The sequence below is a fragment of the Pelmatolapia mariae genome, linkage group LG18, assembly GCF_036321145.2.
Source record: "Pelmatolapia mariae isolate MD_Pm_ZW linkage group LG18, Pm_UMD_F_2, whole genome shotgun sequence".
Taxonomy (NCBI): Eukaryota; Metazoa; Chordata; class Actinopteri; order Cichliformes; family Cichlidae; genus Pelmatolapia; species Pelmatolapia mariae.
Genome location: NC_086243.1, coordinates 15,489,614 through 15,503,538, shown reverse-complemented (window position 1 = coordinate 15,503,538; position 13,925 = coordinate 15,489,614). Strand labels below are relative to the sequence as shown.

Below are 13,925 nucleotides of genomic sequence, written 5' to 3'. Positions count from 1 at the left end.
CCAGAAACCTAATGTTCACATATTTAGCATCCTAATCCAACTGCAGTCATAATAGCTTTTATTTATATAAACATATGAAATATTGCAGCTGTAAAGATCCAAAGATACTCACCCAAGTAACCCCTGAAATATGCGTGTCTGATTGTTGAACTGCTTGCTCCTTTCTGCCCCTGAACAGAGGATCAAAGTAGGTGGATAATTGATTGAGAAGCTGTTTCATGGCCAGGGGAGAGATGCTACCTTCTTTTTTTCATGACAAATAAATTGAATGAAAGATCTGGAGTTGATACAAACCTATCGAACCCGCATTTAGTAGCTGTTCACTGGAATTCTAAATATAACTAAGTGACCAAGACAGTCCGGTATGCTTTTAAAATGAAGGAATGCGCTGGCCAGCTCAGCAGCATCAAAAAGCATGGAAAACCGTGGAGAGGATAGCTTACGTGCATGATGGCAAAACTCTACTCACAAGAACGGGAAGGCTTGATTAGAATCTGCTAAAAAGCATCAAAAAGAGCCTGCAGAATTCTGGAAAAATTCTTTGGACAGATGAAATCAACATGAACTTTTACCAGAATGGAAAGAGAACAACATGTACAAGGAAAGAATCAGCTCATGGTCCAAAACATACTGCGCTGTCTGTCAAACGTGGTGAAGGCAATATCATGGGTATGTATGGCTGCCAGCTGAACCAGGTCACTTGTGTTTATTGATGATGTGAATGCTGATAGAAGTAGCAGGATGAATTATCTGTGCAGAGGATAATGACCCGGGCATACTGCAAAACAAACCCAAGAGTTTATCAAGGCAAGGAAACAGGATGTTCTTCAATGGCCAAGTTAGTCACCTGATCTCCACAGAGTGGAGCATGATTATCAGTTACTGAACACAAAGCTTAAGGCAGACACACCTACAAAGAAGCAGCAGTTGAAAGTGACTTCAGGCAGTCAATATAGTATGAAAATAAAAGTCTTTATATTTATGATGATGCTAGTTTGGCTGCTTTCTTTTGAGCATCAAGTGCAGCACATTTTTAAACCCACTGAAGATTTGCACTTCAATCACATCTAAACTATTTGACTTAAAATTCACAGTGGTGGTGTATAGAGGTAAATGAAAAAATAAAAAAGGATCTTTATCGAAAAACTTATGGACCCAACTGTTGCTTTATGCATCCCAGAAAAAAATAAAGGTAAATCAGAAAAACATAATAAATAGGTCAAAAAGACAGAATGGTATAAATAAACAAATATCTGAAGAATTTAGAAGCTAATCTGAAATATAGATAAATGCGATAAAGTAAAATAATTGTACATTTAAATAAAAACAGTTTATAATTACATAATATTATTTGATTAGTACAATATTTCAAAATGAAAAAAGCCAATGCAGAATTTAAAACTATTAAGTGTGTGGATACCTGTGTTTAAAAACCCACATAGTCAAACATTTAGAACATTTCAGTCCAGCTCTGCGGTGCTGTGTGCATTTAAACACAGACACAGAAGCATCACTCTTTTTTTATCATCCGCATCATGTGACAAGATGTTCTGCATGATTTGTGTCAACTGCAGACACTTGCTGTCAAAGACCTATGTTAGATCATCCCCCACACATACACACCCCAAAACAACACACAGTCCTTTATAGACGGAAATGAGGTCAGCTCCCTGTAGTGTAACTGCTATGTTTTTTTTACTTTGAGATGGTCTGTGATATATTGTCTCTAAGATATCATGAGCACATTGAAATGATCCAGATAAAATTCCTGAGAATGACATCTTCATTTGATTTCTTCTACTTCTTGTCTCCCTTATTTTTTGTGCAAACACATTTAGTAACTAAGGAAAGACACAGATGAGGTCAAGTTATGGCATGTTTGTAACAAGCAGTACTTGGACATTGTGTGTAGGCCTTCTCTGTACAGTATAAGTTCAGTGTGTAAGTTTTTCTTCTTAACTTGAGTAAATTAGGTTGAAAAAAATGAGGGAATGGATGAAGAATGGAGATGATCTTGAAGAAGGCATGCTGAACAGCTAAAGCACCAATTATTGATAGCACATTGCCTGTATCTGCTAAGTGAATGCGACTGGTTGCTCCCCATCATTTAATGCTGCTGGCATTTACACTCTTGGGTTATTCACTGGCTCTGGGATTTGTGTTTTTCACTGTGAATGTGAGAGAGCAACAGAGAGAAAGACAGTGAAAGAAGGACCAGGACAAAGATTAAATGTTTGTGTAGTGTGTGTGTGTGTGTGTGTGTGTGTGTGTGTGTGTGTGTGTGTGTGTGTGTGTGTGTGTGTGTGTGTGTGTGTGTGTTCAATCAGGGACCCCCATCAAGAGTGTTTCTCAGGGCTTCATCAACTTAATTACAAAACCTGTTATAATCCATCATGTTCCTTATAAATCACAGCTTTGCTAAGAAAACTGAAGCAGGATGTGAATCTTGTAAAATCTGTCCAAAACAGTGCAGATAAAGAAGGCATGCACTGTAGGGCTTAAAATTCATGTAATGCATTGGTGTTTGGAAAAAACAGAGGTTTGCTTAGTTTATCTCTCTTTTTCACCCACTTTCATTTTCTACCACTGTACAACATTGTGCTGCTAGACTGGCAGAGAAGCAGTAATGTCCACACTAAACAGTATCTAGTTTGCTACCATTATACAATTAGCACTTTTTTGACAATAGGACATTATTATCTTTGTCATATTTTTGTCTTGTCCTCTTCTGTAACATTGCACTTCCTGTTCCTTTACCCTGCGTCCTTAGTTCACTTCATTTCTTTTCCACCCTTTGTTAGCACAGCTTAGCCAGAGCAATTTAACTTTAACCCCCACACTCCACGTGATTATAATGTTACGTTATCCATTGAGTCTTTTGTGCCGTCTGTAGCTATGATTAGAGGGTTAAACTTTTCACAGTCAGTTAAAATGACTCTCACTCAAGTCAAGTGAATCCAAGACCACCTGCCTGGATTGACGGGAGAGAGCAGTAGGAAAAAACAGCATGGAACTTCCATAACCCTAACCTTAGTAGTAATGCTTTCTGTGTGTGGCTGCCACCTTGTCTGGCTCGAGGAAGCTATTTATATAGCTACTGGTCTCACATTACCAGACTGGTGAATCTAGGGTCTAGGTGAAAGCCTGGGTCATACTCTATGTGTTAAGTATAGGAGTATGGACAAAGATGGACAAGCAGACTTATTTGACTCACAACAAGTAGGCATGCAGGATGGTACCACCCTGTAATGACCATTTGTCAGGTTGGTATGTGAAATTTCATCGTGTACAGTTGGTGGGTCAGACATCATGTCAACCTCTAGTGCCAAATAGTCCTCTTGTACTTTATCTGTTTAACCTTAATCCACTGTTCAAGTGTGTTTGAGGGGGTGTGCACGCGCCCGTGTGATTCCTGGTGTTCCATGGATGTTTTTCCTCGGCACCGGCGACTTGCTGTCGACACACGCACACACACTCTCACTACCGGCGGGATTACGCTGCTAATCTCTCCGATCCCACAGCGAGTGTGCACACCCATGCGCGCGTGCAGATGCACTGACATTCTGCATTGTGGTCTGAAACGGTATCAGTTATGCAATGTCGGTCATTACTTGGAGCCGTCAGTTATGTCAGTGTGTCGCAGTCACGCTAGTTTGTCAAATGTGCTTTGGCAGAAAAGTAGGGAGATTTAACAACTGCTGCATGTAATGCATCCTGAATTCCGATGATGCATGCATACTTCTCCAAAGTATCAGTGCAGACAGTTTAAGCCTGAAAGAAATAAAGCCAAAACTTTTAGGTTCACTGTAAATTCTACTTTTAGCTCCAGAGCTTTAATCTTTGGATTGTTTAGTTTCAATACATTCACTGATTGACTTCTCAACATGAATACATATTATGCTCAGACGCTGATTTTACTGCATTTCTTGCAAAGCAAGAGCAGAAATGCAGCATTACGGATTCTATGTCATTCCAGGTATTTTCTTCATCCATCCATCCATCCATCCATTCTCTGCATCTTAGTCTTCCCTTTTTGGGGGGGAAACTGTCTATGCAGAGAAGCCTGAACTACCTCAACTATGTTATTTTCTATGAAAAAAAGATGGGCCTTTTTTGGTACCAGGTGACATCATATGAAATGGCTTATTCACAGTGCAAATAAAATGTTCAAAAACAGGCTCAGCAGGCAACAATGAAAAAAAAAAAACTACCTTACATGATTATTTTTCCTACCAGTGTAAAGGACAAAGGAACCAAGGTTTGGAATGAAGTTTGCATCTGGGGGCATGCCCTACATCTTCCATGAACATCATGAATTGCCTGAATGTACCAGCTGAAACTGCATACAGTGTCTCAGTCAGCATAACAGCTGCAGGGGTTAGCACATTTTCAACTGGTGGGACAAATATAGCATCAAAACTTGTTGTGTCTGTTTATGTGAAATACACTGCTACAAATGGCTGCGGTGGTGTTTATTTGTATTTGTATTTTTTTCACATTAAGATGTTTTTAGTGGCTACGTGCATAAGGAAACAAAGCATCACTGAAAACTGCCTCAGTTATGGTGACCTATCTGAACAAGAACAAAAAATTTGACCTCTGCTCCCCGACTCCCAAACTAGTGGTGTTTTGAATTATTCTTAATTTCCTGTTGGCCTCTCTCTGTGTTTCTCATCATCTCTACAAGCCTTTGGCCGTCAGTCTCTCACATGCTTTATCTCAGTGTGCACAACCTTATTCTGCCTTCCAAGACTACTGTTTAATAGGACCCTTCCCCCCTGGTGAACAATGATAAGCTAATGGGCAGGGAATTGCTCACTATTTAACGGACGTGTCTGTCAAAAGAAAAGGGATTGCTGTGGAGTGAAAACCTAGTTTATTTTTAAACAGATAAATTTGGTGGGTGGTGTATGCATGTGAGCCATTTTAAGCAGTGCCAGATTATTGGCTTGCTATGTTTGTACTGATTGGCCTTGTAGAAGGTAATCAATTATTGCAGAACACCTACTTTGTAAACTCACATATGTTTGAAAATACCATTTGAGGTTTTTTTTTTGTTGTTTCTGTTTTTAAGATCTTATAGATGTTTGGTTTAATTTTATCTCAATGCAATAAACCAAGAGTGGTTTTGTGGTAGTAAAACATGTTCTAAATCTAACAATAGGAAACAATCCATTCCAAGGATCGGATTCCCGAGCACAAACAGAGCAATATAGTGTATGCGGTTAAGTGCCAAGAGGATTGCTGGAAATTAGACACTGGGGAAATCAAACAACCACTGGCTAAGTGGATAGCACCACACTGAACACTCTGCAGTCTATTTACACCTACCGTTCAGTGGCCAATCATTCAGTGATGAGGATATGCACATCCTCAGCAGGAGGAACACAGAGCAGCATTGTTTTTATTTTGCTGGTTTTATTAAAAAGTTAATAAAATATGGCCCCATCATTTTCCCTGTTCAGTATAAGTCTTACTTACTGTATGAACACATGTATTTACTACCTAAATGCATCAATAAATACAGCATCAGTGAGTGCGTAACAGCAAATGGATGCTATGATTTTTTTTTTTTAATAGCCATTTTAAGCATTAGCATTATTTCTCCCTCTCTATTGTCGCCCTTTAGATGCTCTTCCCTCTACATGAGTGGGGCTTCTCACTTAAAAATGGCCCATCCTCCTCTGCTGATTACCCTAGTATCCTCTAGCTGTGAGAGTGTGTGTGCATATGTGTGTAGCCTACATGTGAGTGTGTGTATGCGTATGTGTGTGAGTGCTTAAGCGACTTTAAAAAGAGAAGAGCCACAACTTCCTGTCAAGTATATATTTCCTTTTGTACTTGGAGAGTGGCTTAGCGTTGCTGGCACCCAAACAGACACACACACTCCAGTTTACTGAGTCAAATGGAAGAGAGTGCTTTGTTTGTATTATTAGCTGACTATTAGGTTAGCCAACTGGAAACATAATGCTCTGTTACAGGTGACCTTTCTTGCTGTACAGTAGATGTGTCTCCAGGGCTGTGAGACTTTGACTCGGTCGGTTCCCACTGCGAGTGTTGTGGTTGTTACAGTGAAAATCCTCACAATGTTGTTTACACCACAGCTGGTATCAAAAACAATACTCAAACCATTTGCTGTGATTAATCACGATTAACACTGAAGCTTTAAGCAAGTGAATATTTAAATGTGAAAACTCAAAATTAATGTATATATATGTCTATATCTATGTCTATATCCAACATAGCTCAGTGAGACCGACTAGAGAGAGATGCACTGCAAGTTAGAACTGAGTATTATGCGCTGACATTAAATTTAAAAAGGAGTTCCTGCAGTTCCTCCTCAAGTCTACTTTTTTGTCTGTTTTTCATAACTAGAAGGACATCGGTTCATAGTGCATAAACAACTTTATGCTTTGTCATAATGAAATGCCTGACTCACAGAGCCCTATAAAGCGCGCCTCCCACTTCTAGACAGCTTTCAAAGGAATTAAACAAATTTAGCTGTGTCACTTGTATTTAAAAAAGTACAATAAATATTTGAAATGAATTCCAAAATGACGTGTTAATTTAGACAGCACTAATTTATACATAAAAAATTGACCCTCTGAAGTGGCTGTAGCTGGAAGCTTCACACCTCCTGCTATATGTGTGCATGTGAGTGTTTTGTGCGTCAGCATCTATTTGTCCACACTTTTTTTAGTGATGTGCTGGAAACAGCTTGCAGTGGAAGAAAAGCCCGCAGTCTCTTAATACACATGTGCAATAAAGCTGTCCATTAGAAGGTGCTGGTAGATTGCATTCAATTTGACGCACAAAAGAACAGCATACATTTCCTGTCTGCTGTCTGCCCTTCTGTTTTCTCCTTTCTCTTTGTTAAATTTCATTTCCTATTTCTCGCACAAATCATGAAGACTTTATCCAGGTCCTCCTATCCTATGGTCCGTGGGTGTGAGTCACATCATTATCAGTGAGAGGGTGCTGAGAGACGTTCAATGTCACCTTCTCTGGTCTGCAGAGCCTGTTCTCCACTTTGGCGTTTGAGGAGGACAATTGCCTTTAATTGCTTCACTTCAGCGCTGGACTGCATAAGGCACTTAAAAGACAGAGAACTTGGTTGCCACTTAATCAGTGAAATGCAAGGATTCTTGTTATACACACAAACCCACTCCACTGGCTGGAAAACACAACTGAGGTTGTGGACAGGATGGGGGTCCTCAGTGGGTGACTGAAAATACAGCTACAGTAAATGAAGGTGAATCACTTGCTTGTAACTGTTGAGGCAGTGTGCACAGAAATCACTGGCTCTGATGTTGAAATAGATGGCAGAGTCCATCTCATTGATTTCCACGTTCTGCCTATAGAGTTGCCCTGAGCTCAGAGTCTTCTAGATGCATGCTAATGACAGCTCGAGGGGCATTAATCATTAATACAACACCAGTATGTGTTTATTGAATTTGCCTTTGTGCACACCATGTGAAGCTCAGCCATGTGAGCTGACATAATACGCATTTCAAGACGTGTCAGAACCAGCAAAGCTTTGTTTGTCAGACTAAAGCTTAGACAACATATTTAATTCATGTTAATACCAAATACTAAGACATAGTTGTTCATCGGCTTATATTAGACTTGTTATTGGATTCCAGTCTTTCACCGATGGATAGAGCAGATAAAAGATTTTCGAAAAGTGTTACTGTCATGCACATATTATTTTCGTGAAATATATTGTTCTTGTATTTTGTGTTAGACCTCAGTAACACAGGCTTAGAAATCACTTGAACCTCTGGTTGCTGGCAGATGCTAGTTGCAAAGAGGTTGCTGCACCAAACAAACCTACTTGTGATTGCTTTGGTTGCTAGCAGATTGCAGTGGTCACACATAGTTTGCACGAACTAGCGAGTGTTTACTTTTCTGCAAACACTCGCCGTTTACCCTCTGAGCTGTAGTGAAATTTGAAAAATTTAGTAAACCAGAAACAGAGGATGTTCACCTTGAAATTAAATGCTGTGTGTTATAGATGCAGCCAACTTATTTCAAATTGCACAACTTTAACTTTGAAGGCAGACCGTTTCAGTTTTCTGGTTTTCACAATTTCACTACCAGTTGGCGAGTAGTATGCAAACTGCTGTCGACCATGGCAACTAGGGCTGGGCGATATGGCCTAAAATTCATATCGCGATATAATTTGAAGCATGTGCGATAACGATATATATCACGATATATTCTTTTCTTCTGTATAACGTATTTTCCACACTATAAGGCACACTTAAAATCCTTTAATTTTCTCAAAAATCTAGAGTGTGCCTTATGTATGAATTCTGGTTGTGCTTACTGACCTTGAACCGATTTTGGCGTGTAGAAATCTGTTAAAAAAATGTTTTAGTACAACTTTGGTAAGCCTGCTGATGGACTGCTTGATGGATTGTCAGAGCATTACGGCTGCCGTAGTGAGGAGTAATCTGGGTCCAAAACTCCGTCCCCTTCAGGTCCCAAAGTCAAACGAACACTGAGAGTTAAAAACAGTCTAAATTCTTTCATCTTTAATTAAACCATCAGCGTTGCTGCTTTATCGGGTGAAACAATTAAGTTTAACATCCATGCATCCGTGAAAACAGAATTTATTAAATTTAACGGAGTTAGAAGTTAACAGGAAGTTAGCTCGCTAGTTTATACCTAAACATTTCATACCATGTTCTGACTGAGAGATTTTTGAAACTAATTAAAACGTACAGCTCTGCTACCACTTCCAACATAAATGAAGACAGAAAACTAAACAGCAGTGGCGTTTGCAGGGTTACCGAAGTTAGACTACCTGGTATATAATGTTGTGCTACGCGATTGCTAGCGACACAGCTATGTTAGCATAACATTAGCACAGTGAAGCTGGAGGATGAACGGCAACTTTTTTTCCACTCAATAAAAGTTAACGTGAGGGATTCTGGTGGTTAGGGACACATGCAATCGCATAGCAGGATGCTATACACGGGCCAAGCTTCAGTCAGGAGAACATAATTTACTGATGATAATGGTTGTAGCCGCTGTGATACTTTCTACCAAAACAGGCGCAGCTTGATGACATCATCAACATGCGCTATCGCGATAGAGCGATATAGTCAAAATCTCTATCGTTGGCCAAATCTATATCGTTTCTATCGTATATCGTTTATATCGCCCACCCCTAATGGCAACCAAAGCAATCACAAGGAGCTTTTCCATACAGCACCTTGTCTTTATCACCAATGAAAAAAATAGCTTTATAACTATTTCACAATTTACTATTACCTTAGTTATAGTAATAGGTAAACATAACCTCTCTTTACTTTTATTTCCTCTACTTTGCAAAAATGTCTTAAATTGGATAAATGTATTATTGTTTTAAGTTGTGTCTCAGTTTGGGTTGATTTTCAGGACTTGTTATTGGTTTTATACATTTTAAGGTTAAGACAAGTTATTAGCTTAGGGTGGTTTAGGTTTAGGTTAAGGTTATCTTTAGGCCAGTAGATATATTTAGTTCTAGTTCTGTGCACTGAATGACTGTATGGGATCATGACTCAATATGGGGTCAGTTTAAACAAGAAAGCGTTTCCTGATGCTGTGTTGCTATTATTATGCTATTTCATTAAAATTTCTTTTGTAAAACACTGATTAAAAGAAATCTAAAAATGTACGTGGGTGTGGATGTGTGGGGGTGTCAGAGGTTTTTTTTTTTTCAGCAAACACTAAATATTTTATCCTATTTTCATCAAACGTCACAAAAATTTCATTTGCCTTATGTCTGGTTACATTGATTGGATTGAAGGAATTTCCATCTTACATCATTTGTCCTGATTACAGCTGCAGCTTGACTGCGGCTTTAATCGCACTGACAGCCTCCTTGTTTACAGTAAATTCTCGTATATGGCATTTGACTGTGTGTGTATGAACGTCACAATGTTTGAAATAGTTTCTGCCTACTTCCCTGGTTTTCAGAGTTGTGCATTTGTGTGTGCATGCACTTGTCTCCAAATGTAGGCACAGGAATGCGTGTCAGGAGTGCTCATTAAAACTCAATGCCGATTGCCGCTGTACGACTGCCACACAGTTCACCACGTCTTGCCAGGAAATCAAGGGGGCGAATACACGCAGCTCTACCTCCTTGACTGCCAGCAGACCATAAAAAAAGGCCATAAAAACAGCCACTGTAGTTAATTTAGTCCTGTCATGTTCATAGCGACTGTAGAGTATTTTAAACAGCGGAAACACAAAAGCTTTTAATCTCAGTTTTGTCATTCAGTGCTGATTCATGGAATCTGCTAATGACATCTTTCTTTTTTTCTTGACTGTCCTTTGTCACCCCCTTTTATCCCCTTTTGTTCTTTCCTCCACCACCTCCCCACTTTCTTCTTTTCTGCCTCCACCTGTCCTTTGATAGGCGAGCACCTGCGCATCTGTCCTCAGGGTTACACCTGCTGTACCAGTAACGTGGAGGACAAACTGGCCTCGCAGAGCCGCACCGAAGTGGAGAACGTAATCAAAGATGCCGGGCGCTCCTTACAGATCTCGCTTACCGGACAGTACAAAATCTTCGATGGTGAGCTTTTTGTATTTATGATGCAGAATACATGTCTGTGTATTTTGTTTTTTGTTTTTTCATTTTAAACATTCACTGACGTAACAGACAAACTGACAAAAAGCAAAGGAGATCAATGATAGTTTATCTCAAAGTCTACAAAGTTTACAAAGATCTGCTGTCATGCTTCAAAAGGAGCAATTTGCAGTTAACTTTAATTAAAACTTTTTTTCCCTTTTGCTTTGATATCAGTAAAACAAAGCATGATTTAATGCAAAGAGTCAGAACCACAAAAAATGAACAAAGTCATTTAAACCTTTGGTGGCTCAGTGGTTTAAAATGCTTCGTAGAAACTGACTGAGCCCAAACAAAGGATAAAGACAAACACATTTCATTGTGATTTGATAGTGTTCTACACTATTTAATGTGTGAAAAATGTTACTTTTTGTACAGCATGCAAATGGTTCAATCAGTTGGAAATCATTAAGTAAAGTGTCATATCATGTTGCCTGTTGAACACTCTTGCTTAGTCGCAGTATACCCCATCAACAGACTAAAATTAAGATACACTACTGTGTAAAACAGCTGAGCCATCCTTCATTTCTTTATATTTTCTTTTCAAGGAGCCATACTTTCTTTTCATTTTTTGAATAACAGTTCTCCAGACTATCTGAAGGCTTTTCAATGTTTTTCTTTTGGCATTCACTCATTTTCAGCGTAGCCTTTGTATGTGATAATCATTATCGAAGTAATGGCTTTTTTGTTTGTTTCTTAAGCCACTTAACACTGACCTGTGAATCATTCAGGCATTCAAGGACTTTACTTGCACCCTGTCATAAAAACACATAATTTATTGCCATTTCTTTAGTATATAATGTTTTTGCACCAACAGGGTGAATCCTAGAGCGCTGAAAAATGTATCTCAGCATTGTCCTTAAAAAAAATTGGGAAAAAATTAAAGACCTGACCTGAGAGATACCTGGTCTTTCAGTTGATCCAGTCCAGCCCAGACTTCAACATTATTGAGGCATTGTGGGATCATCTTGACAGAGAAAAGAGTAAAAGCTGCCAATATACAAAGAAAAGCTTTGAATGTCCTTCAAAAAGTCTGGAGAACTAGTCCTGAAGACTACTTAAAGAAATTATAAGTACTTGTGCCCAAGAGAGTTCAAACCAAGTTGGAGAACAAAGGTGATTAACCCAATATATTGACTTTCAAATGCATTAAATTCATACAGTCTCTGTATTTCCATTTATATTTGCACATTTCGATAACTCACTGCACCTAGAGGTTTGGAAAGTACTATATAAGATTATTATTATAGTCTCAATCACTAAATCTGCTCTACACCTTGACAAATGATACAATAAGATCATAATAATATAAAATGTATGAGATCTTAAGTACAATGTTATAAGTCTGAGGGATGGGAAGAGAGAGAGATTAAATGAGTACATTGGTACACCAAGGCAATTATTTGTGTATAATGACTTGCTCCAGTTAATAGAAGGGTGTCTCTGTGCTCCACTTCTTCCCCTTGGCCAGACTGTGACAATGGATCTGTCAGCCGAGGCTCTGAGCTTGGCTAGTTAGCCTGACCTTTTCAGATTACAGTGATTAGTGGCTGAGAGACTTTTGTTTACTCTTTTTCTATTGCTCTGTGTCCTTCGTTCTCATGGACCCTCCTTTTCGCTCACGGCGCCGTTGCTGTGAGCCACCCCGCTCCGAAGCAAAAGTATACAAGCACACAGAAAGCAATCCAAGACCTACAAAATTCTCTCCATTTCGGCTCGTCATCCTACAGTTCTTGAACTTTCCCATTCTTCGGGGAGACACTTCATTTAGCACAGCAGAGCCAGTAAACAACACAGTCTACAGACGCACACATTTAAGCAGCACTCAGCTACAGTCTCTAAACATTGTAATGATTTGCATCCAAAAAATTCTAAGATAAACACACACAGACGCACACATCCCGAACATGGTTGGTTGTGTTCTGTCACAATGAAGTAATTTTTGGAGCTTGTTTTGTGTTTGTGTATGCTTGCCAGACATGCTGCTATAAATGTTTGATAGCTGCTGTTGCTTGAGACAGTAAATTAATTAGACTGCTCTTTTTTTGTTGATCACAAATGTAAAAACATTTGTACACCCTCTGTTCCCCACCCTCCCCGCTCCCCGCCTCCTTTCAGTTTTGTTTTTCTCTGCCTGTTTTTCGTGTTCCCTTATCTTACCCCAGTGAGCATCATATGGCGATGCAGAGCTGACAGAGGGAGAAGTATATCTGTGTTGGGACCTCGAGACCTGAAAACCATCTGCTAAAGGCCGTCTTCTCAAAGAGAGCTGAACGATAGACTGGGGTTAATTGGACCATAATGTGTCACACTTGCAACCGCATGACCAGCAGTTTGGCAGGATAAAACAATTTTTTCCTAAAGACATCCTGTTGTTAGCCTTCGCTGTTGTGAAGTGGAAAATAAGACACGTTACTTCTATTTCAGACTACGGTTAAACCACTACTGTTACATTTTCTTGTGCATTGGAGTGTTTTAAAAGTGGGGTGTCTGGATCAAGAGTCCTAAACATGAAGTATTTTTGCAAAGTTAAGGGAGATATGGTCAAACAGATGAGGAGAAGTAGATTTTAGCCATGTTGAGAGGAGCATTATTTGTTCAGTGACTTGACACGGTACCATGCTTCCAGTCTCTCCACATCTGGCTCTGTTTAGCAGGGTGTGGGCTAGCTTGCACCATGTGGCTAAATGTAGGGTGTTACTCTTCCAGCCCAGAGAAGTTAGGCCTTTTTAGATTCAGGAACTTTGGAAGAAGCATCAACCAAGCCGCAGATTAGAGGACTGCCATATTCACATCAGCTGACTCCGGGTTTGAGAGACTGTACACTGCATATATGCAACTATATGTTTAGATGTGTATGTTTGCAGGTTTGTGATTTATTCTGTGTCACTATGATTGGCTGTAAGGGATTTTTTTATGTAGCATTAAACTAGTAACCAGTGTTGGGGGAAATAAAAAATACTTGTCAGTGAGGATAGAAATGAGGGCAGAAATGAAGCAATTTGAGGGATAAAAGAGAGAGAAGGAATGCAAAGGCAGAGTGTGTGTGTGTGTGTGTGTGTGGGGGGGGGGGGGGGGGACCAGAAAGAGACAGCAAGATGGGATTACATATGAAAGTGAGAGGGAGAAGGTCAAGAAGAACAAAGAGAGTGATGGCACCAAAGGGAGCTGTGTGTTAGATGGCAGCCAGGTGTGTTTAACAGATGGAAACCTTAAACCTGGCAGGCACTGTTTGGCCTAATAGTGTCATCAGTGACATCTGGATAATTGTGTGCACACACTGTGCATGTGCGTGTGTGTGTGT

General features: G+C 39.6%; 1 protein-coding gene across 2 annotated transcripts in view; it reads left to right on the top strand.

The window, feature by feature from the left end:
* Window positions 1–13,925, top strand: part of gpc1b (glypican 1b) — a 59,454-nt gene that overhangs the window by 25,165 nt on the left and 20,364 nt on the right. For both annotated transcript variants that reach the window (XM_063461695.1, XM_063461696.1), the window contains exon 3: window positions 10,409–10,567. In XM_063461695.1, the coding sequence (XP_063317765.1) occupies window positions 10,409–10,567 (159 nt within the window). The remainder of the gene's footprint in view (window positions 1–10,408; window positions 10,568–13,925) is intronic.